Source organism: Molossus molossus, unplaced genomic scaffold (assembly GCF_014108415.1).
Source record: "Molossus molossus isolate mMolMol1 unplaced genomic scaffold, mMolMol1.p scaffold_m16_p_1, whole genome shotgun sequence".
NCBI classification, from domain to species: Eukaryota; Metazoa; Chordata; class Mammalia; order Chiroptera; family Molossidae; genus Molossus; species Molossus molossus.
In genome coordinates, this window is record NW_023425344.1 from 166,037,947 (window position 1) to 166,063,155 (window position 25,209).

A 25,209-nucleotide genomic window follows, 5' to 3' on the forward strand; every position below is an offset into this window, starting at 1 on the left:
ACATGTGAAAATGTGAAATTAAATATTTGTCTTTCCCAGATTGCACACGGTTAAACATCTGAGAGATTTGCCAATGGCATTTAACTTATACACAATGCATAATTCAAACAACAGTTCCTGTTTTTACCTTGTATTTCAAACTTCATTGATTTGAGAACCTTTGATTTGAACCAACAGTGTTTAAACTGAAAAGGTTAAGATAATCTATCACTGCCATATTTTGTGCCTTCTAACCAATGGCCCAACGACCGGAGCAGATTTTACATAACACACCGTTTTCCAAGTTGATGCCCAATGTTGCAAATATGCGGTAGAAGACTTCATTATATGCTCTGAGTGCTGTCCAAAGTTTTTAAAAGAGTCTTGAAAATAACTCAAAAAGAGACTATTCCTTATCACAGAGATTTTTTTTGTTTGTTTAAATTATTCTAGTCTTGTTTTACTTCAGTGATTACAAGAACCTTTAATACAAAAGATCTGGGAATCTTTCAAACATAAAGGATTTAGAAAAGAATTAGATTGAGAAAAGAATTAGATTTTATCCATGGTTCAGGTATGGTATTTTGTCACTTATAAAACATTTAAATGACAATAGATGGCAGCGGCCACTTTAGGAAGTGGAAGCAGTAGTCACAGTAGTGTGGTCTGGTCTGTGAAGTAGGGATCAAGGGTTAGAAATGTCAGCTAGCTTTTGGACCATTTCAGGGAATTCCGGGGAACTTCAACTAACCCATAATATATAAACTGGGCATCAAGGGTGGTCGTGAATTCAGCCTGTAGGTTTGTTCTCATAGTGTTGGTGTCCTTCACCATGAAGATATTCCCAGATATTCCTGCAACTCAGGAGTATCCAGGGGTAACTCTCCGTCGTCCTCCACTCAAACACTGAAAGCTCACTGATGCCTTCCACAGTCATCTTTGAATTCGGGCCACTTCATCAAGTCACATAATCCCACCACTAGTTCTAAAACTAAAGCTTTAAAAACAATCAACTCTAAAAGTTAGCCTTTGGGATGTATTATTCCCTTCCTCTCTTTTTATGTTGTCATATTGACCGAAGAGAGGTGTTAGCTGTGAAGAATGTAGCCTTCTTTGGTTTCTTTTCTCCCATTTGATGACACCTGTTACTGCTTTTAGCTTTAGATAATTTGGAGACAGGAGAGTGAGTCATGTGGGACAAAATTATTGGCAGGTGTTTAAGAGAGCGTCCAAGTCAGGAGTCAGTCCCCTCTCCTGTGGCACAACATCAGGAATGGAGGCCACCAACAGTTAGGCTTTAGGGGATATAAGGGCAGACTTAGTTTCCATCTCAAGACCTGGATATGATCACTAAACTAAATAGTGACACATCATTTTACCAAAACATTTTTTTGCATTAAAAACTTTTAGGGAGTCTGATGAGGCAGCAACATAGGTGATGGTGGTGGTGGTGTGTGTGTGCGTGTGTGTGTGTGTGTGTGTGTGTAGGGTGTTCATGCAAAGAATGGCCTGATGGGAGAACACAAGCTTTTCTCATTTGTCATCTTTGGGCAGAAACGCCCTAGGATGACTGTCCTGGAGTTGTTTAACTGGCAAATTTCCCTCCTCCCTCCCAGCCCATGTATCTTGGACTCAACACTTTCAAATTCATCTTACAACCACTCTCATCTTCTCCTACCTGTAGAGTGTACTCAAAAGAGAATTCAAACACTACCATGCAGATTAAACCTCTGCTACAAAAAAAACATGTTTTCAGTTTCCAACTCTCAACTTCTCTCCACTCTAGCACTTTCCTGGTTGACATATGACTGGCCCAAGTCTCTGCCCAAAAAGCTGCCCACACCCAGCAGAGTGGTTTAGTGGAGAGAATGTTCCAACCAGGGTCTACCCAGGTAACAGGCTTCCAGCACTGGCCCTGCACTGAGGGGCGCTTTCTCTAGGCCTTGCTGGGCTGCAAAATGGGGAGGCAGTTGGCTAGAACCAGAGGCCCGTAGTTCTGTCAGGTCTCTTCCCAGGTACCCTGAGCTGAGTCCTGAGCAGCTTTTGTGCGTAGCTGCGTTTAAAGTCCCGGAAATTCAACTGTGAACCTGGGGTCTGCAGATAGGTTTGTGCGCGAGTAATGCAGATGTTCGGGCTGGGGAAACGCGGCTGAGAGCTCCTGGACCGCAAGGGGCCTGTGCTGCTGCTGTGCCCGCCCACAGGGCTCTGGGGCCATTGGCTTGGCCAGCGCACTCCCCACCCGCGTTTATTTCCTCTTGTCCCCGAAGGCTCGCTGGGAGGGCGTCCTGCCGAGCCGGTTCCCGTGGCCTCCCAGTCCTCTGTTCCTTTCCCTTGGCTGCGATACTCCAGAGAAGGGAAGTGTTCAAAACTGCAACTGAGTGGCGTTGTTGCGCCAGCAGCCGAGCTTCCCAGTCCCCCAACGAGAGAGAGGGAGAGAAAGGGAGAGAGAGGAAGAGAGGGATGAGAGGGAGAGGGGGGTGGGGAGAGGGGTGTGTGTTTGCGTGCGAGAGAGCGCTTTGGAGCAAAGCAGCTGGAAAATGCCCAGAAATACTTTCACAGCGGTCAAGCTGGGAACCCCCGCGTGTCCTCCTCCCCCAGCCCCCTCCTGTCCTAGGCCCCGATCGCCCCCCTGCAGGGAGGGTGTGTGCCCCACCTGCCACCGGGCCAGCTTTGGGTGGCGGCGGTGGAGTCGGGGGTGATTGGGGGGGTGGCAGTGCGCGACGGTGAGAACCCGTAGGCGGTGGGGCCCTGGGCCGGGCTGCCCGCGGGGCCGCGCGGCAGCCTCCCCCCGCCGCTGCCGCCGCCTCCCCCTCCTCCGCAGCCGGTCGCTGGTGTCCACGCTGGGCATGTCTAGGGAGCCGGGGCGGCCCGGGCCGCGGGGGCTCTGCGGCGCACGGACGGTGGCCCCGGGCTAGCAGGGGGAGGAGAAGGCGCCGGTGGCGGAGGAGGCGGCGACCTGCAGCGAGAGGCACCGGCGGCGCGAGGGGACGGCCGGCCTCCGGCGAGGCTCCGGCCCCACTACTTTTCCGTAGCCTCCCTGCCTCAGCAGCACGGCCGCCGCCAACACGGCCACGGCCACGGCCACCGCCACGGCCGCAGCCCGCAGGGCCACCGCTGAGCGCCGCGCACGCCCGCACTCACTCCCGCCACCCCACGCACACGCACACCCCCCGCCCTCCCCACACCCCCCACCCGGGGAGGGGGGAGAGAGGCAAAAAGTAAGAGAGGAAAAAAAATAGCAGGAAGATGGCGCCCACCAAGCCCAGCTTTCAGCAGGATCCTTCCAGGCGAGAACGGTAACACTTTTCTGTTTATTGAACCTGCCGCCGGGGCGGCTGCTCCCGCCGCCGCCGCTGCCGCCGCCGCGCCGCCGAGGTGGCGGGGCCCGCTCCGCAGCCCGCCTCCTGGGCCGCGAGCCCGCGGGGACCTGGGCTGCCGGCGGGCGGCGGGCGCTCGCCCGGGTCCCTGCGCGCATTGTCCGCCGGCGGCTGCGGCAGCGAGCGGGCCGGGCAGCGGGGCGGCCGCCGGGCTCTCGAGCAGTCGCACCAGCTGGGCTCGGCGAATAGAGTGACTCGCTGACAGAAAAAAAAAAAAAAGGAAAAGAAAAAGAAAAAAAAAAAAAAGAATGAGAAAAAAGAAAAACAAACAAAAAAGAGCAGGGGCTGCTGTGTGACAGGGAGCAGCGGTGAGGGTGGGGGGCCGGGGGATCCCCGGGGCCACCGCAGGTCCCTTGGCAGCCGCTCTCTAGGAAGGAATGAGGCTGGGGAGGGGGAGGGCAGGCAGGGAAGGGGAGGAGGAGGAGGAGGAGGAGGAGGAGGAGGAGGAGGCCGGGCGGGAGCGCGAGCTCGCGCCAGGCCGGGACTAGTCGGAGGAGCTGTCTGCGCGGAGCTGGGAGCTGCTAGGCCGGCGCGGAGCGGAGGAGGCGCGCAGCCTGCCTCTCGCCGCCCCGGCTGCGCCCTCGGCTCGGCAACTTGTGGGTCTCCTGCTCTGCCCAGCGCTCTCCTTTCCGCTCCCCCACCCCCAGCAGAAAAGGGAAAAAATTAAGAGGAACCCCCCCCCCCATTCAAATAAGCATCCAAACAGGGAGATGTAAAACGTGCCAACAGTTGGAGCATCTATGCCCCGTTAGTTACTGTTCGGGGATCTGTGTTTTAAAAAGTTCCTGGTGAGAATTGCATATCCAGGCAAGGGGCTCAGCCGAGCATGTCTGTTTGAAGTTAGTTAAACTGAAGCCAAAGGGAAAGGGAGTTTGTATTCAAAATATCCTCCACCTTCCTTCCTTCTTGAATGGCATTGTTAGGTTTCAGAGTAACTAAGTACCCGACCCCCCCCCCCCCCCCCCCGGGTTTTCCCTCCTGCTGTCCACGCACCCTACTTTGCTTGAATCTTTTTTGCTATTAATTGGCAGCGTCAGTGATATTAATTGCATATGCATACTGGTTTGAGCAGAGAGAATACCTCTTTCTGTCTCTGAAGAGGAAACAGTCCATAGGAAGTATGAAATGTTACCCTTTGATTCACGAGGAAAACAAATGGAGCTAGATATATGCACACCCCCAGCCCGCCCCAGCTGAGATGTTTACTTTCCTCACAGGCTTAAGTGAACTTGAAGATGAGGGAAATCCTTAGTTGCAACATTTAATTAGTATTACATGGCTAGTTCAATTTTTGATACAACGTAGCATTTAACCTATTGCTTATATCCAGAGAAAGCAGGGAGGTATTAAACAAGCTATTCATTTAAAAAGCTTCAGTTGCATTATTGCTTGTTCCCTTCATACAATAAGGACTTCAGAATGATCAGGATTAAGGAAATAATTTTGTTGAGCAGGTACATACTAATTCCAAACTCTAGGTTATTTCTATATAAATCACATACCTGGGAGTAAACCATACATAATCCAGTTCTTAGAGATGTTAAATGTGTATCGCATTTACTATCTGACAACTCATATAGCTAAAGTGAACATTGAGTATTAGTGTTTTATGAAGAATTCACATATTAACTACTTTACTTTTTTAGATAGAAAAATTTTATCAACGTGGTGCTGAATACTTTTTGAAATCAGAAGACTGTAATTTCCTTCCTCCCTCCCTTCCTTCTTCCTCCTTCTTCCCAGGTTCTGTAGGGTAGTAAATGTATTTACTGAGATGGCCCCAGTAATCTCTCTAGCAGAGGCCTATTTGTGTGCCATTTTGGGAATTTCTCTGAGATAGGAATCTTGAAGATAGAATTAATTTCTAGAGGAAACTTCATAGCCTGTGCATGAGCGCATTCTTTATCACCTGTCTCCATTTGGCATTCGAAGAAGGTAAATCAAAGTGCGCGATTTGTTATTCTGCTCCACTTGAGAGCTGAACTAAATAACACTTGGTCTGAAATTCTGATTGAAGTTGTAGGAGGATATACTGTATTTAATTTAATGCCCTTTAATAGCATCTTCTTGTTCAGCTCGGATGCTGTCATTTTAAAGGTTGGATCTGAGAAGGTTTAACCTGTAGGGAGAGGGAGGAGTAATAAGGATGTAGGGGGCTGAAGGAACCCTGTAGAGGAAGGAATGAAAGAGTTATAAGCTAAATGTTTCAGACATTAATAACCCAAACTTGTCCTCATATGCAAACAGTTGTTTTATACCCTGAGGGCTCACTTTGTTTTTAGGGTTTTAAATGCTCTTAACACTTTAAGTGTAAACACGACACACACGTCAGTTGTTTTGGTTTTGTAGTGAGAAATGGGAAGTAGGGTGGTTTGTTCAGGAGGGGGTTGTTTTCCTAGTTACTTGCTCAATGGAGTCATTTCACCTTGGTGTTCACTTTGTTCCTGGAACTTGTGGGTTAGTAGTAGTATTTCTTGGTAATGGTTGAACACAAGTAGGTTTATAAGAGATGACTTTCTGTGGAAATGCTTTAAGTCAGCGATTTTCAAGCATTTTTGGTCTCATAGCACACATGAAATAATTACTAAAATTCTGCGGAATACCAAAATATATACCTTTTTTGCCAATCTGACAAATAAAATAGGTATAATTTTGATTTATCTGCACCAGACAACTATTGTGTTGGCTGTTGTCTTTTTTTTTTTGTTTGTTTTTTTTAAACTTGGCAGTCTAAGGGAAAAGAGCTCAGTGGCCTTTACTAAATAGTTAGGTATTACATGTGTTAAAAATTCTGTGGCACACCAGTTGAAAGTCACTGCTGTAAATGGTATCTTTTCACTTATTTAAAAAACAGTTGTCAAATCATTAATCTCATAAAGGCATTGAAGGACACTATTCTTTACTGTTTTCCAATACCATAGTAATAAACTTCCATAGAAAAAAATATCTTTTGAATTGCCTTATTTTTTATTTATGAAATATCTGACCTGAGTATAATAATACAGTAAAAAAAAACAAACCTTCATTTCCTTCTAATAATGTTTACAAAGTAAATTTTGAAAAAGGGAGGTGTTTCTTGATAATGTCTTTGATTACTGTCAGGTATTCCTTAAATTTCTCTGACTCATACACAGAGAAAATGCCTCTTCAGAGCCTGAGAAAACAAGTTGAAAATCTTTTATATTTAAACTTGTTTGATTTTTCTTTAAACCCCCAAAGGCTGCAAATTATAAAGCACGACCACAGAGTTTTTCCACTGTGCGGATGTATAACCAGGACAATCAGACTGACGGGAGTGTCAAGCATGTGTCATGCCCATGCTGGTCTGCAGAGCCCATTCCTGCAGCACAGGGCTTTTGGTTCAAAAAGTGAAGGTGTGGTGGAGACTTCTGGGGAAGCATTTCTACAGTGTAAGCTTAAACACAGAGTGATAAATGATGATATGCGTTGTCTAACACTTGCTTATATATAAATAGCTCCACAAGATTGCTTAAATGATAATCGAAAATATGAAATAGGATGGCCTTCATATCACAAGGCCAAGGGTCTACAAATGGAAAAACTGAAATAATGAAATATTTCCAAGGCAACAGACTGTCAACAAGAACGGTAATGCATGGGCATATCATAGAACCACCGGAGAGGATATTAGATCGTATAGCTCCGGAGCCAGGAGTTATAATGACCTTTATTATGTAGCACCCTCCCACATTGCAACATCCTTTCGAATTTCCAATTTCTAATTTATGAATTGAGAGACATGTAGCTACTCTAAATCTGTAACATGCCAATTACTAGGTTTGATTTGTTACAGTGAGCAAACTTGAATTTAACACTATTTGATGCTTTGGGAGGGGGGGTGTTACATGAGGTATTTTCAGTACCTAGTGGCATTATGAATAAAATTTTGGTGCCCTGTCTTTACATATTCTTGAAAATATGACTTTTATTTTTACTTAAAGTTATGTGAACATGATCTCCCAGCAATGAATTGGTAAAAATTACATTGCAGCTTAAATAAGATCTACAGATTAGAACAGCTTGATATTTTTAGTGATGTGAAGTTGGATTTTCCCCTGAAATTCTTCTAGACGATGGTTGCTTCTACAATAGAGCTACTTTATAGGAATGTTGGAATTTTCATAAATCCTTCGCTTCTTTTACTCTGTCCCAGATCCTGGTCTGGAATCCACTGGCTTGTTCAAATTGCATGTGTTTAAAATAAGACCTCAAGTCCCAAATCCCCTGCTCTGTGGTGAGGTTTTCTACAACAGTATGTGTGTGTGTGTGTGTGTGTGTGTGTGTACACTTTTATAAAGCAGCATGTTGAGTGTGGGGGATGTAAGCAGTGTTGCTTTTATTTAGTAACCTTTTAAGCTGTAGAACTTTATATTTTGTGGAATAGTCATAAAGGCATATGTCATGAAGATTAGTAACAATGACCCCAATGTAACCCTTAGTCTATTTTTGTTTTCTTATTTTTCCTACAATTCTTGTGATCCTTTTTTCTATGCAGAATGCCAGTCACTAAGTTTAAAGAAAAGTAAGCACACAGGAGAGAGGAAGTAGCCCCTCTCTGTGGTGGTTATATGGCCACTTATTCTATATTGTAGCATTTTATCACTTAAAATTTTTTTTTTTTAAATCCTGCCTTGCCATTGGCTTAGAATCTAACTTCAGGTGTTTTATAGACATCCCTTAACTGTCTACAGGGCATAAGGCTAAAGCTTAGTGGAAGAGTTAGTGTGTTGAACATTTTCGTTGATTAGTTGATTAAACACCAATTGAAAACTTTAAATGCCACCAAAGTTGCCCATAATAAAATGTGTAAAACGTTAAACATTTAAATCTGTACTGTGATTATGTAAGAACCACCAGTATTTATGGGAAAATCCAGTTGTGTTTGCTTTGCATTAAATGATGTTAGTATTTTTACAATAAATAGTGCCCCCCCCCCCCTTTTCCCTTGTTGGGCAGTGTATTAAACCAACTGTAACCAAATGGTATTTTTACTGCGCTGGGCCCCATTAGTGTGAATAGGATGTTTGCACTATTAAGTTTGATAGAACCTTACATAGTTAGAATAATTTGCAGTAATATGAGTAATACTACAGGGCATGAGCGGGACGTGGCTTGGTGAGAAGGAAGTGAGCTCTGCTCTGTCTGAAATGACTATAGGGCAGTGACAAGATTAAACAACACTTGACATGATTGTCTGTGTATATTTCTAAAGCACAATGTTTTGGTGAACTAATTGGACTACTTGTGGTCTTTTGTACAAAATCATGAGATGCGAAATGAAAATGCTGTGTACCATGGCCCACAGTGCTCTTGGCCTTGACTGTCATCATTGATCATTTCGTTCACTCGGCTTTATTTATTGAACCTCTACTATGGACCAGGGGTTAGTAGTAAATAGTATACCCTGTAAGAGCAGTCCTTATACTGGACATGCAAAATATTACAGAGATCCAGAGAGCACCTTTTTCTGAGAGAGGATGAGGTGCAGAATTCATAGGAGGATAGAGAAGGCTCTCTATTGCTTTCTACTTCTGTGAGCTTAGTGTTCCAGGGGAACAGACATTCAACTTGTAAAATATTGGAATGAATGATTATGCAATGATTAGTTCTTGGTAAAAAGAAAAAGATGCGATATAAATATTAAGCATAGCAAATTTAAAAGAAGATGTTTGATGGTATTTAAAAATGAAAAGCGATCACATATGATAATAAACACATATTGAACACTGCTCTGTTTCAGACTCTGTATTGACTACTTCACAGTAATTTTCCCATTCGTTCCCCGCCGTCCAATAAGGGAAGTGCTAAAATCCCATCTGTGGTTGAGAAAATAGAGGCTTCTCCTTCCCAAGGAAGGTGGTAGAGTTAGAGATTGAATTCAGGTTTGTTCGGGTAGACATGTACCTTAACAGCGGTGTGGAGGGGCCTGTGTTTCTGGATGTTTGAAGTGAGGGGTTTCTGAGCATTTGCTGGAGAGAGTTCCTGTGACAGAAAGACTGAGCACACTTTGGATTGTGATCTAGATCTCTGCTTCTTATCAGATGTTTCAGAAGTACAGTGTTTATAAAGTCAGAGGAAGAATCAACGTTCAGATTCTCACTCCACTTGTTAACATTTGAGTAGCTTTTGTGAGCAAGCTCCATAGCTACGTGTTCTTCAGGGCAGATATTTGACTGAGTGGTTAGAGAAGAAATGAGTTTGCCGTGTACCTAAGCCTATTTGGTCATAGCCTGTGATGTACACAAGGATCTCTTCGGCTCCTGAGCCACGCCTCGGAGTGTGCCACGGTTTGTCTAAAGATTACAATAGAGGCATTTTTATTTTGTGATAGTTTTGCCACTGAGTGGTTAGAAACAGCCTCATCGAGCTTTCTGAGTAACATACTTTAGTGCCTAACTGTATTTCTGGACATTGGGCTATTTCTGGATAAGGACTTATACAAGTTGGCCCCTTGCCAACTTACCTGGCATTCTAATCATGGCAGCAAGCATTTATATAGCACTATGTGCCAGGTACTTTTCTAAGGTTTTTGCACATATTAATGACTTCATTTGATCAAAACCATAACATGTTAAACATGCACCACAATAAATACATAAATGATGTTATCATTATTTAGTGCCCCCCCCACCCCCCGTTTTGTGGCATCTTGAAGAAGGGAAAGTCTTTGGTAATGTTTTTATTTCTTTAATGCCAGGAATGAAAGGGGTTAGTTTGGTATGTAGCAGTTTTTTGATAAAAACGATTCCTTCGGAAACTGTGTTTTTTTTTTTTTTTTTTATTCTCACCCGAGGACATTCCACACCCCCCCCCCCCCGATATTTTGATATTTTGTTCAGATAGAGTGGGAGGGAGGGAGGGAGGGAGAGAGAGAGAGAGAAACATCGATGTGAAAGGGACACATCGAGTGGCTGCCACCCACATGACCCAACCAGGGCTGGGGACAAACTGCAACTGGGGTACATGCCCTTAGTGGGAACTGAACCCGGTCTCTCTGGACCACAGGCCGATGCTCAACTGCTGAGCCAAACCAGCTAGTGCCAGAAACTTTGTAGCATCCGACTCCATCTCTACTCATTGTAGCAAGTACACTAGATTTGAGGTAGCAGATAAGCATGCTGCATTTAGCTGAACATTTTTGGATGGAATACTGTTAACCAAATAGCTTCTTTAAAAAATTCATAGTAGGAATTTTGGAGCTTGAAAGGACTAGATAAGCAGTGCTTGAATATTTGTGGTTGGATGTGCTGAATATTTTGCTTGTGTATCTTAATTATTCACTTTTATATTCAGAAATTTTTTTGTTTACATGAAGAATAGGTTGCTTTATAAAATGTCAAGAATGGCTCACTTAGATGTTCTGCAAAGATATTGAAGATAAAAGTAGCAGTCAGTAGAAAGTATAAGTAAAAAATAGGCTACAAAATTTAAAACAGCATTCAGATCATTTTAAAAGAAGTTACATCTGATTGCGGTATTTTATTATCATCATTATGCTAATGCAGAATTAAAGGGCTCTGACTTGGATACCTAGGTTGTAACTGAACAAATCTTTATCACATATTTTGGCAAGTAGTGCAACATAATATTTTAAGACCATATATCATAGGTCATTTCAGTAATATCTCATAACTGCTGATAGACTGAGGCTGTTTTTATTTGTAAGATTTATTTAAAAAGAAATTTATTATGAAGAAAAATTTAATATTTGATGGAGGGCCATCTTTATGTGAATATAACTGAAATTGATACCCTGTCTCTCGCCCAATCTATAAATTTTCCTTTCTGTTATTGTAACACTGCAGAAAATGAGACTAGTTTGAAACTTCATTCAGAAGAACTTTACTTAGAAAGATTGCAGTATTTTGTTAGGGGCAAATGAAAATATTGAAACTTTGTAAAGCCTATCTCTTTGGTCCTAGAAAATTGAGATATCAGCAAATAAGGGTATTTTAATAACTAATATGAATTGCACCTATTGAAGGGGCATTTTTTTTTTTTCCTACAAAAGCATTTTACTCCTCAGGATCTGTTTCTGAGAAATATATACATTCTATTCATCTGTATGAATGGGATGATTTTATTTACTGCACACAAGTTCTGTATATGGTGTACATGGTATGTGTATACACACACACACACATACACACACACACACACACACTATTTACAGCATTATATAAACCACATATACCATGTTTGTATATTTCTACCTAAAATGGGAAAACGTTACAAAAATGTCTTAAACATATAGAAATGTCTTACTTTAGATCAAGTTTAATTTAAATATATGCTGTGGATTGGTGACTTTTTTGTTTTCCTAATGCTCTAAAGAAAAGTAGGCTCATCATTTTTTTTGCACATTTTTATTGTTCTGTGTAAATGTAATTTGTTAATCCTGTGAAATTTGTCATAGATAAATTTGCTTGGATTATCTTGTCACCACCGTATCTGCATTCTTTTGTTCATTGCTTATTCATAATTTAACAGTCTGGCAGTGAGCCTTTTTGGGATGCTCACAAAAGATATATGACCTCTTCCAGCTGCTACTATAACCTGCAGAATGCACAGCAAGACATTAGAAACGTGAGGATTCCTCTACTGATTAAAGTGCTCTTCATTTAAACAGTCTGTTCACAAGAATCTCAGGAATCTTTTGCTACCAGCAGTTGTGATTTTTTTTTCTTCTTCCCCACAGAATTAGTGCTAACAATTGAATCTTCATCTGTTATGAATTTTTCAGATTATCCAAAGGAAGTTAATTCCTTGAATGCTGTTTCTTCTTTATAACTAAATACTTAAAATTTTTATATTTGGGGGTGTTAAAGTTATTCAGAAATTGGGGGGGGGCAAGGAAGAATGGAGAGTAGAGGAATGATCACATCCTAATCTTAGAAGAAATGGTTTAAACCTACTTGAATCCAAGCACTTTACAGTTTATACTCTAAATACTCTATATTACGTAATGTGTGGCATCTATTAAAAATAGAATGTTACTCGAAGTGTAACCACATCTTTAGATTTTCATCATTCTGAATTAGTTTAGCATATGAATTTATTCCCATTTCTTCTCTCTTTCTCCCCCCCCCCCAATCAGCAGATCAGTTTATGAGTAATGGCTAGTTTGGGCCTCTCTTCGGTGCAGGCATATGATTACGGCTCAGAAGCATTCATTGCTAATCCATGCAGTACTGGTTCATCTCCATCACTCTGTTCTGTGATTACAGCCTCAGGCCTGCTGCCTGGCTTTCCGCCCCGATTTTCTGTAGCTGCAACCCTTGTTTTAATATAGTTCTGTAGCCACCGCTCTCCTCCCGGCCCCGCCCTCCCTCATATATATCGATTGCAGTAGATTAATATTTATTTGAAGCTATTTTTCAGACTTTGTGAAAAATGTATTCATTTCTTACTGTGACTCTTCACCTGAAGGGAGGGGGAGAGGGAAGATGAGGGACTCAGGTAGGTGCCCCTTCTTAGGGAGTAAAGCTGTGACCCTTCCCCCCTTCATTCCTGGCTGTGGTTGGGGTTGCACACAAATCAGGTAGTTTAGTTTTCTTTTAGACAGGTTAAGCTACAATGTTAACAGTCGAACTCTTGTTTAGAACAGTTCTAAAACGGCTTTCTGTATTGCCCAAGTACATACTGTAGTCAGTGCCACCACCATAATATACATTGATCAGCTTCCATTGAATGTTTCCAGACAGGGACACGAAACTATCATTTTCCTTAGCATCCACATTTGCCAGTTTTACCAGGAGGTCACCTAACAGATTTTTAAAAGACTTTGCTGCAGATCTCAGTAGTCCTGTGTTCCTTTTAATAATTACTTTCGTCTCATTGTAGCTGTGTGTTTGAAAGTGTAGGTCAATGAGGATGATTGCATTCAGAATTTCATGATCTGTGTAGTGGAACAAATTGAAAGCAAAGCCTGTATCAATCACTGTGAAGGGAGGGTTAATTGTTACCGCTTCTCAAGCCTCTGGACAGATAAACCAGTAATGAAATACTTATTGCTCTGTTATGTGAGTGCTAAAGGATGAAACAATGGGAACAGAAGCAGTCTTAAGAGATAACCAAAAAGGTAAAGAAACAAATAATAAACTGGATGAAAGTATGGAACTGTGTACTGCATTAACTCTCTAAAAAGTAATATTGTTTTTAGCCTCCTACCCATCATTTTCTGGCAGGTAAGGGCAGTATCAGATATCAGCTTGCTATAGCCAAATAAGAATATAAATGGAAAACTCTCTTTCTGTTAAAAAAAAAATCTATTAAAAAGTACAGTCCTATGCTTTATATGAACTCTGTATATTTTATAAAATAATGTTTGAGTTACTATTTAAGGTTTTATCTTTTAAAACACTAGTGATGCTACCTATGTTAAATAATTTTACATGTACAGATGATTTAAATTCCAGAATGCTTGAAAGGATTGTTTTATTATCTTTGAAGAGATTTTGGTATTATTGGTCCATTGTAGACCAAAGCACAGAGGAAATTGTGAAATACATAAAGAAGTAATAATAATAAAAATACATAATAATAAATAACAAGAAGAAATAAGAATTAGTGCTGCAAAGAAATCATGTGATCAGAGTAAACACATTTAACCATTTCTTCCACCTGAACTTAACATTTAAACATCTGTTACTTACTTATATGTTGAAATATATGCAAAAATATTTAGCCAAATTGAAGTCTCAGGCCCATGACAATCATCTCAACACAGTGGGTAGTTCTGAAAATTAATGAGAATGATAATACTGTAAAGACTGTTCCAGAGTTTGCCCAAATTCATTATCTAAGATTCTTGTTAAGAACATCTCAAAGAATTTTAACCAGGAAAATATATTAATGGTTCAAAAGCATTTTCAAAATCCGGAATTATAAAAGAATAATGGAATTATATATGCAAGAGTTATAGTTAGTAACATAGATCACAGAAGACATTATGAAGGCATATTTTTCCATAACCCATATAGCTCTTGCATGTGGTTTCATCTATAGGGTTTAAACACATAGATGATGATGATGATGACGACGACGACGACGACGACGACGACGACGAAGATGACAATGATAATTTGTATTTAGGATAAGAAAATTGACATCATTTAAAAAATACAATGGGTTCCTTTTCATTAATGTGGGGAAGCTTATAGCTATAAAAAGTTAGATATACCTCTTAGCAGTCATTTAAGATCTGATACAACTACTAACAAGATAGAACATTCTTAGCAAAAAGAAAGGACTGTTTCACATCTTTATATTTGTCTTCAGAATGTCAAGAATTTCCTAAGGCCTATTTCTATAAAGTATTGATGTTGAGGCAGAACAGTTTAAACAAACGATTGGGGCATAGCCCTTTTTATGACAATGGTACCATCCTCTACCTAATGTGATTTTGTGTATTGTACAAGATAACTGTAATAGTAATGCCATAATATCCATGGATCAGGGGATATTTAAAGTGTTACTAAAATTCACTAGGGCATTAGTCAGCAGAGAGCCCTAAAAGTCAAGCTGTTCCAAAGGGTGTCAATTTCTGTGTACGACAAAGAGCAGGCAAGAAGCTGGAGATGCCCCACATTGCTCAGTAATAGATGTGTACTTAAGCTAGGAGTCCCTGGATGTGGAGATTGTCAGGGCCATCAGTACACTACGCATTACCACTGGGGACTTACTCTTTGGGTACTTGTAGAACAGCAGGTAATGGCATAAATCCTGGTCGCCATGATCTTTATAGGCAGGAGTACTCTACACAGGTCCTTTTAACCATTCAGAGCCTGTTTCTTCATTTGTATACTATTGAATTGCTAATGTTTTCATCCAGCTACAAGAATTTGTGACTACATGATGGTGTGGATATATGATATAAAATAATGAACTGAGCCCTGGCCGGCATGACTCAGTTGGTTGACCACTGTCCCGTGCAACATAGAGTTTGCTGGTTGGATTCCAGTCAGGGCACGTTCCCAGGCTGCAGGCTCAATCCCCAGTAGGGGGCGTGCAGGAAGCAGCCGTTTGATGCTGTTTCTCACATCAATGTTTTTCTCTCTCTCCCTCCCCCTTCCCTTCTCGCTAAAATCAGTAAAACCATATTAAAAAAAAAATGAATTGAAGTATATGGTGGATTTTTTTCAAATGGTGGTAACACTTACAAACATTCTTTATTATAAAACTATTAAATAAACTAAGTTTTGACATCAGATGTGATGCTTGTCATGCAGGCTTCAATCAGTAAAATATAGAATATTTAAATATTTTTCTCCAAGAAAACATCTTTGGAACAAAACTTATTGCAAGAACGCTCAAAGGATCATCTCAATGGAAACAATAGGCTGGATTAAATTATTTTTTAAAGTGTCATATTATGCACAGGGCTCCATGTAGCACTAAAGAAAAACACTAAAAATGTTCAGTGATAAATACATTTGTTGGTTAAATTCAATTGAGACAGTAGAACAACTCTGGAAATATTTGAAAATCAGATGATATACCATAAAGGAGGAAGTTAACAATGTAATATTTGATGGACAGGCAAGAGCTTAGGGGAATAACTAATCTCTGAAAAATGTGTGTGTTCCTAAAACATTTATAACAGAATAAATTTCTGCAGTGAGACACTGGCCCAAACTACGATTGTTTTTTTAACTTTATTTTCAAAGGAACTTTCTTCTATGTCCTCTCCTTTACTTGTGAAGATGAACTGATTCAGTGTTTGTAGTGTAGACAGATTTAAATATTTATAATTGAATAAGATTTTTTGCTTCTAATAAATTAATGACTTTTAAAATAAATGTATCCTTTAGTCACTTGTTTGTTATCATTTAGTCACTTTTTATTGCTTTAGGATATTTATAATTAATGATATTAACAGATACTACAAGTATATTATTATGAGATAGTCAACTCTTTTGCTTAATTTCTATGTATGTAGCTTATTTATGCCTATATTCCATGTATTTTCTGTAGATTAAGAGTATTTTATCCCCTAAACTTGTATTTCATGCTTAATTATCAGTGACAGTTTACCAGTGATAAACATATTCTTTCCTAAAAATCTCTGTTTCTCAGAAAGGAAATTTTCCATTTTTCTATTATGAAACACTCAGGAAAAATGTACAAGCATGGATAGTGAATTTTTGTAACTCCTTTCTTTCCCTCTTCACTCATCAAAACCCTATTTTCTCAAAGCAAATTTTGACTGGGTGTTAGGAGATAATCTGAAATAGAACAATTTATAGTTAGGAGAGAAGCTTATTTTCATTTTTTAAAAGGAACCAATAATAACAAACCAAATTTCAGTGAATAGAACATAGAGAAGAATCTTCAGTGTGTTCTTGCCTGTCTCTTCTCATCACACATGTACCCCTTCCCCAGAGACACATTCGTCAGTGCTTTGAAATAACTCTTCTGACAATTTAACATCTCATAGTGACATTGTTTTAGAAATATGCTAACTTTCCTACGTCATTGTATAAAATGGGTAAATAGCATCAGCTGGGTTAAATCCATGTGTTGTTCGTATTTTTGTTGGTAACCATTTTTTTCCTGTCTAGTTAAAAGTCTCTCACTGTGGCAAAGGGCTCTATCAAGGGAAGAAATTTAGAATTAGGTGGTATGTTGTGACACCAAGGTGTTTACTTAGTGCTGAAATAGAATTTAAATGTGAAACTTATAGATGGTTAGAGTGTCCCTTGTAGAAAAGAATCCACAGCAGATGTTTAGAACTTGAATTGAACCAAACCACAGTAGACTTCAGTCTGGTCCCTTTCCCGCTTCTTCTGATGTAGGGTTCAGATTTTTAGAGAGAGTAGAAGGAAAGGAGGGAAGGAGGGAAGGAGGGAGGGAGGGAAGGAGAGAGAGAGAGAGAGAGAGAGAGAGAGAGAGAGAGAGAGAGAGAGAGAGATAAGCACGAAAGATACATCAATTGGTTGCCTCCTGCACAAGCCCAGACCAGGGCAGGGATCAAACCTGCAACCCAGGTATGTGCCCTTGACCAGGAATCAAACCTATGACCATTCGGTGCCTGGACTGACACTCTAACCACTGAGCAACACTGGCCAGGGCTAAACAGAGATTTTTAACCCAGGGTCCATAATTATTATAGCAGTTGGTGAATGGGCTCAGGGGATCTGAGAGCCTCCCAATATGACATATTCCTACATTTTTATCAGTTCCTCAAGGGGATATATATTCCCCCACAATCTGTCAAGAATTGTGAAGAGTCTGACATTTTACCCGACTTGCAAGCTAGTAAGTTAGGCTGTGGCTGCTGAAGGGAGGCTAGTAAAAGATGCTAAACCCTTGGATCAGAGATGAAGAAAAGTTTGATGCAGCATTAACAGTAGCCAGAGAATCAGCATTTAAGGCACTTCTCTGAGCCCCAGTTCCTTCAGGGTGATGCAAAGAGGGCCACAGAGCACCTCCACATTCAGTAGGTTGTGTTCAAGAGGAACTCTGAGCTTAGGGTACCCGAGTCTTTTAAAATGGGCAGTAAGTATGTCTTCCCCTTCCTCTGGCAGGAGCAGCAATAGCTCTGTCCTCCAAGGCTGTTCTCTTTACCAACAAGCTTGAATATATAGTCCAGAACAAAGGGCAGTTAGTGCCTTGCATGCAAGACATGCAGAAATACAAGAAACTAATACAGACTTGTCTCTGAATAGTCTGAACCACTATTTTAGAGAATATTATAAAAGGCATGAGAGGATCTAGTGGTGAAATAGTCCTATAGTTGAGAGCTTCTTTGAGGTTAATGCAACATCAAGTCAATTATTGAAAGAGGAAATAATAAAGTTATTGAATATGTAATTTCTCCCAAATTGTGTGTAATGCAAATATGGTTTTAGCTGATTCTGTGTGTGTGTGTGTGTGGGGGGGGGGTGGAGGGGTGGAGGGGTGGCTTCTGATGTTAATATATTCATGACTTATGTTTTATCACAGTAGATATTTGTCTTATTTTGTAAATATATCCTCTTCCTAGTTTGCTCTATTTGTCTATACATTTTGCATTGTTGAGAGTTCAGTTTGTGTCTTTGCATGATATCATTTAGGTTTCTCCATAACACAATGAGATTGTTCTATCAATATCTCTACTTTATAGATAAAGGCTAGTTAGTAAGGATTTGAAATTAGGCTCAAGCCTCAGTCTGTATTGACTTATATGAAAGAGGACATCTTTTTACCATATCAGCTGCCTTCTGACTCTTGTAGGTTTATTTTATTTTATTTTTATTTTAATTATGTAACTTTTATTTAAAATTATTTTTAAAATTTTCAATTATAGCTGACATACATTATTATTAGTTTCAAGTGTACACCCCAGTGATTAGACATTCCATAACGTATTAAGTGATCATCTTGATAAATCTTGTACCCATCTGACACCATACATAGTTATTGGAATGTTATTGACTATATTCTCTATGCTGTACTTTATATCTACATGACTCCTCTGTAAGTACCAATTTATACTTCTTAATCCCTTCACCTTTTTAACCATCCCTCCAATTCCCCCTCACTTCTAGCAATGGTCAAAGTGTTTTCTGTATCTATACGTCTGTTTCTGTTCTGCTTGTTTGCTTATTTTTTTTTATTTAATTGTTGATAGATATGTATTTATTGCCATTTTATTGTTCATATTGTTGATGATCATCTCCTCCTCCTCCTCCTCCTCCTCCTCCTCCTCCTCCTCCTCCTCCTCCTCCTCCTCCTCCTCCTCCTCCTCTTCTTCTTCTTCTTCTTCTTCTTCTTCTTCTTCTTCTTCTTCTTCTTCTTCTTCTTCTTCACCCTTTAACATTTTATGTAATCCTGGTTTGGTAGTAATGAGCGCCTTAAGGTTTTTCTTGTCTGGGAAGCTCTTTATCTGTCCTTTGATTCTAAATGATAGCTGTGCTAGGTAGAGTAATCTTGGTTCTAGGACCTTGATTTTCATCACTTTGAATATTTCTTGCCAATCCTTTCCGGCTTGCAAAGTTTCTGTTGAGAAATCAGCTGATAATTTTATGGGAGCTCCCTTGTAGGTAACTAACTGCTTTTCTCTTGCTACTTTTAAAATTCTCTGCTTGTCTTTTACCTTTTGTATTTTAATTATGACCTGTCTTGGTGTGGGCCTCTTTGGGTTCATCTTGTTTGGGAGTCTCTGTGCTTCCTGAGAAGTTTTCTATCACTATTTTTTTTTTTCAAATAGGTTTTCAGTTTCTTGCTCTGTCTTCTTTCCTTCCAGCATCCCCATGATGTGAATGTTGATACACTTGAAGTTGTGCCAGAGGCTGTAGATTTATTTTCTATTACATTCTTTCTTCTAGGACTTCTCCATTTTCCACATCACCTTCCTGCACCACAATGTTTTTCCTTTCCTGTACTCTGCTCCGCACCCCATATGGGCCCAGCTGATGCTATAGATTCTTTCATATATATTACCTTTTCATACTTTCCATGGACTTGTGGAGTCTGTCTGCATCCCCAAATTATACTAAATCATCACTTTTTTTACCTTCTGATTTCATAATAACTATCACTGTAAAGCTAATGATTATAGTTACAACACAAACAGGTCTACCAAAAGTTTGCAGCTCACACCTAGCACTATGCTAAGGTATTACATTAAAAATTGTTGTGAGGAGATTATGATTTTGTTTAGGAAGTTATACTCTGTACTTCACTTCCTACAGTTTTTATAACATTTAACTATGAATTGATTTACATTTTGTCAGTTATGGTGGCATGAATCATAATATATTTCTGTCTTTGGCACAGCATTGCACTTTGTATATACCATTATTTATTGTTGTAGTTCACTTAAAAGGCTTGGTTAAAATAACCCATGGCTTCTGGTCAATTCAGATTCAATTATGATTAGGCATTCACCTCCAAGCAGTGCCCAATGCCTTGGTACTTCGGTTTCTCCTTTTCTGGTCTTTTATTTAAAAATTTTTTTTCTTTGTTGATTTTAGAGAGAGAGGAGGGGGGGGAGAGAGAGAGAAACATTGATGAGAGAGAACACTGACTAGCTGCTTCTTGCATGCCCCCCACGGGGGATCTGACCCACAACCTGGGCATGTGCCCTGACCAGGAATCAAACCGACAACCTCTTGGTACATGGCTTGATGGTCAACCACTGAGCCACACCGGCAGGCTCCTCTTCTAGTCTTTAGCCCAATTTTTATTCCAATAGGATTTAACAATATCATACTAATATAATTTAATGCAAATTAATTATCAAAACATAGTTATAACAAATAAGACCACTCAGACCCAAATATTCTGTTGGATACATTTTATAATTATTCTAGGCAATGGGAATGTTTATATGAACGTCAATTAAATATCTGGAGATCATGCTAAAATATAGAAGATGCTCTTGAGGAGGTAATGATGGTATATAGAAGTCTATCTGTTCAAAAGCAGACCATAGTTCATCATCGGAACCTATTGTTAAGATTCTAAATATTCATAACCAGTATAAAGGACACTAACCAAAATGATGGATGATAAAAAAAATAATTTATAGTTTTTTTTTCTATACTTATTTTTCTACATAGATTATGAATCCTTTGGAAAAGAAGAAATCAGTTTCCTTCATTTTACAAGTTCAGTGGTGAAACACATTGTTGGAACAGAGTTAGTGAATCAAGGAATGAATGAATTCCAGTCCTAATTATGCCTATTACAATGTTTATGTTTTATCCCATAAATTCCTTATAGCTGTTGAAAATTACAGCCACCTTTTGCATACCTCAGTTCTCTGATCTAAAAAAGAAATTAATAGGGAAAAATAAGCATTTTATAATAGAAAATATTTACCAATGCTTAGAAATTTCTAGCATATTCTGGGTTTCAAAGCTGAACTATTTACCTTGTCTGTTCTGGATCCCCTGAACTCTATAGAGAGTGGTTTTCGGTTCATGATATGTCACAACTCTCTATTAAGCAAGGAAACAAGAAAAGCAATTAGAACCAAATATACCATTTATAGTTTCTTTACCTTCGAAAGATACCACCAAATAGACAAATTCTGGAACAATGGAACATTTCCAGTTAGAATTATATTTAACTCATATTATGGTCAATTATAGTTCCATAAAATTTGAATTCCACTAATTCTGTATTTTGCAAAATTGTACCCATAATAATTGAAGTTGATTAGACCAAAATTAAAGAAAAACAAGTCATGTAAAAGAGAACAGGTTACAAAGAGCTGACATTTTTCTAGGGCTTGCTCCTCGGGTAGCACAGTTCCGCCGTCACATGGCCTTGTGTACACGGTACATACAATAAAAATCTTTGCACAGAAAGTCTTATGCAACCATGAGATTAACCATGATTAATTTACCTCTTTACTACAATCCATTAATAGTGGTGAACACTGTTACTTTCATACACACCAGAAGAGGCATAAAACTTGGTAAACTTGCTTGAACTAAATATATATAAAGAAATGAAATAATTAATGGCTCTAGGGAAAGAATGGATCAGTAGTTCAAATATACTTGTTCTTTCTTTCTTTACTCTGAGCATTGCTTGCTTTCTCCAGAGTTTATGATCTGTAGTCACTGAATTTTGGCTGCAGTATTTATTAGCCACATTCAGATATGTTGATGTATGTCTTGAATAATTTTTGTAATAAAATTTAACTACAAATTTATTAATATACAGGTAAAGAGATACATCCAATCCTCTGAAACCAAAATAACATCTGACATGTTGATGTATATAACTACACACATACACACACGCACGCACCCGCCTACCCTTTGCAAATAGAAACAGAGCTTTCTACCTTATAACACAGGCATTCTATTCAGTGTTAGCAATGAAAATGCCACCTAATGGGCCAAAGCTTTCTATTTGCCCAGTGAGAGCATTGAGTTCCAGAAATAAATATGACCATGCGTGGCTATTTGGTGTGGTGCCTTAGCATCATGATGCTTTTATTTATTTTGTCCAGGTCGACTCTGGCTTTCCAACTTCAGAAAAAAAGTGGTCTTCTATATCCAATATCTATTTAGGGAGATTGCTCTCTTTCTGAAAAACATAGACCATCTCAGGACCGTGTTTTCTTATTTGAAAAATTTGAGCAACTACACATGTGTTACAGTTTTAATAATTTGTTGTTGTTGTTAATCCTCACTCAAGGATATTTTCCCATTGATTTTTAGAGTGAGTGGAAGGGAGGGAGAGAGGGAAGGATGGAGGGGTGGGGAGAGAAACATTGATGTGTCACATTGTTGATTGGTTGCCTCCCACATGCTGGGAATCAGATTTGTATCCCAGGTACATCCTGGACTGGGAATTGAACCCTTGACCCTTCAGTGCTCAGCCTGATGCTCTATCCACTGAGCAAAGCAGGTCAGGACAGTTTTAATAATACTTTAACAGTTACTGCTTGCTGTATTATTATGTGTCAGACACAGTGATAAGTTCTTTATAACACTATTAAATTTCCAAACATTAGAATTCCTTAATTTGTAACTCATCTTTGATGTCTTTAAGTGTTGCTCATTATAAACATTTATTGTCTATTCCAGGTAGTTACACTGTATTTGTGTCTTCTCTTAGAAATGTTGAAAGCTGCAACAATTTTAGTTTTGTTTAAGTGAGTCCCTCACTTACCGCTTGGTCTGACATGTCTCCCAGTGCGGGGAATGTGCACTTCTTGATCCCAGATGTGGTGGTAGGATCGCAGGAAGCCTTAGAGACTCACGAAGTTCTCGTTTTCTCTGAGTTGCATAAGTGAGGACATTTTGTAGCCTAAACGTAGAAGCTCTAGCTTTTGAATCACTGCAGTTACATTTGCTGCTCCCCAGCCCAGCCCAGCAGGGGAAAGCTTCAGTTTAGGGGTCACATACTGACCCCTCTTCTTGGCTACATTCCTTTGTCTCTGACTCACTCAGCATCTTCCTCAGTTCCCCTAAAGTTGAGGCTTTCCATTGTGAGGTGCCACCTAAAGGGTCGTTTCTCCTTTTGAAAAAAATCCGTGTTCCTTTTTCTGTACTTTGGTTTTTGTTTTATTGATTTTTATTTCTTATATCTTACACATTCTTTAAAATAGAAGTTCTCATTCCCTAAAATAACGCAAACCCCACGAGCCCACCAGGATCTCCGGTTTTTCTTTGCCAGCTACATTCAGCTTCCTTGGCCACCTCCAAACCCGAGGTGACCTGCTGCTTCCAAGAGACACTTTCAGTCATTATCGGCATCATCTCTTGGCAGCACTGGACACTGTTAATCACTCCTTTTTGGAGACACTGTTCCCTTGACTTCCGTGATACCAGGCTTGTCTGGTATTCCTCCCAGTTCTCTGTTCATTGTCCAGCATTCTGGCCTGGTTTTCTCCTCTTCTCCACTCCCTACAGGACTCCCTCTCCATTCCCATGGCTTTATAAAGGCAGCAGTAAAGGTGCTGACACCTCTCCAGTCATTCATTCAGAGATCTTCCTTCTCCAAACCCATACACACAGTTGTGTATTGGCCGCAGCCATTCAGATGTCCCTTGGGCACTTCAACTCAAAGGGACCCAAAACATAACTGTACAGTGCTTGCCACATACTATGTGCCCAGTGAAGTGTATGTCAAATGAGGGAGTGGTGAGTAAGTAAATACCTGGGCAGGGAAGGTAGCCTCAGCACAGGCCCACGCCAGTGTGTCTCTGCCAAACCACTGACACGTGTGCTCTTGTCCACCTTGACCTTTGACATTTCTCCTACCTTTCTTCTCTCTCTTTTGACTTCTTGGTTTCTATTTATTTGGACTGATTCTTAAACTTCTATTCTTGTGCCTTAATGGTTCTGTTCCTAAATTTTGCCTTGCTTCCCATGCCCCATAAACCACAAATCCTTTATTCCTAGACCTGGCCTACTTTTGGACAGGCGATGACTCATATTTAGTAGGGGGTGTGTGCGTGTGTGTGTATGTGCGTATACGTGTGTGTGTGTGTGTGTGTGTACATACACACACTTTAACTGTAGTTCAAATAAAGACTCCAAGGATGAGTAATGTGCAGTGTTAAGGTTGGACAACTGAAATAAGCTAGCCATTCAGAAAACTATGTTTACCTTTACGTGAGTAAATGCTTCATGTACTTTGATTCTATTATCATTTTGCCATTTTTAGACTTCTTTCATGGAATCTGCGATTTGCATGACTCATGTTCACGTTCCTGGCAGACACAGACTAAATTATGACTGCAGCAGGAGGGGGTGAGCCTGTTCAGTGGGACCCCGTGAATATGCACACAGTGCTGTTTGAGGAATGTTGGACGTACTGCTTCACCACTGTCTATTGAAATTTCTGAGTATTTTCAGGTTTACGGAGGAGAAAAACCCTACTTTCTGAATTTATCGAGTTGTAAGTATGAATGTGGTACTATTACCTATAGTTTTACTCAGCTCAAGTATACACCACAAAGGGGATATACTGACTGAGGTCGTGTATCATGTGAAAACTAGCAGAGCACTTTAGGAATGTTGCATATGGGCTACATCATGTCTGATGTGTCATGTGAGTTCCCATTTACATATTTATGTGTGAATAATGATTATTTGTTGAATTAGGCAGACTCTGTAGCTCTTCCTGTGCTTCCAAGTATGTATCAGGAACTCTGGAATACAAGGGGGTGTATTGGTTACTAGATAGTACTCAGACACCTGGAAGAACTTTAAAAGGGAGATTATCTAAGAGGGTTGCTTTGTTTATACATTTTCTTTGTAGTTATATAGTGTTTTCTCATTGACTTAAATATTCTTTACAGTTATTATCAAACTCATGTAATGAGTTTGTTAGAGAAGCAGGAAAGACATATTTCTTGTTGAAGCTGTGCCTTATATGT

General features: G+C 40.0%; 1 protein-coding gene across 5 annotated transcripts in view; it reads left to right on the forward strand.

Moving 5' to 3' along the window:
- The window catches only part of NPAS3 (neuronal PAS domain protein 3), an 872,889-nt gene that overhangs the window by 1,018 nt on the left and 846,662 nt on the right, over positions 1 to 25,209 (forward strand). For 4 of the 5 annotated variants that reach the window (XM_036265112.1, XM_036265127.1, XM_036265135.1 and 1 more), the window contains exon 1: positions 2,800 to 3,275. The exons of the other annotated variant lie outside the window; for it this stretch is intronic. In XM_036265112.1, coding sequence (XP_036121005.1) covers positions 3,226 to 3,275 — 50 coding nt within the window. In that variant the 5' untranslated portion in view covers positions 2,800 to 3,225. Of the gene's footprint in view, positions 1 to 2,799; positions 3,276 to 25,209 lie in introns of those variants that run through there. 5 annotated transcript variants of the gene reach the window in all.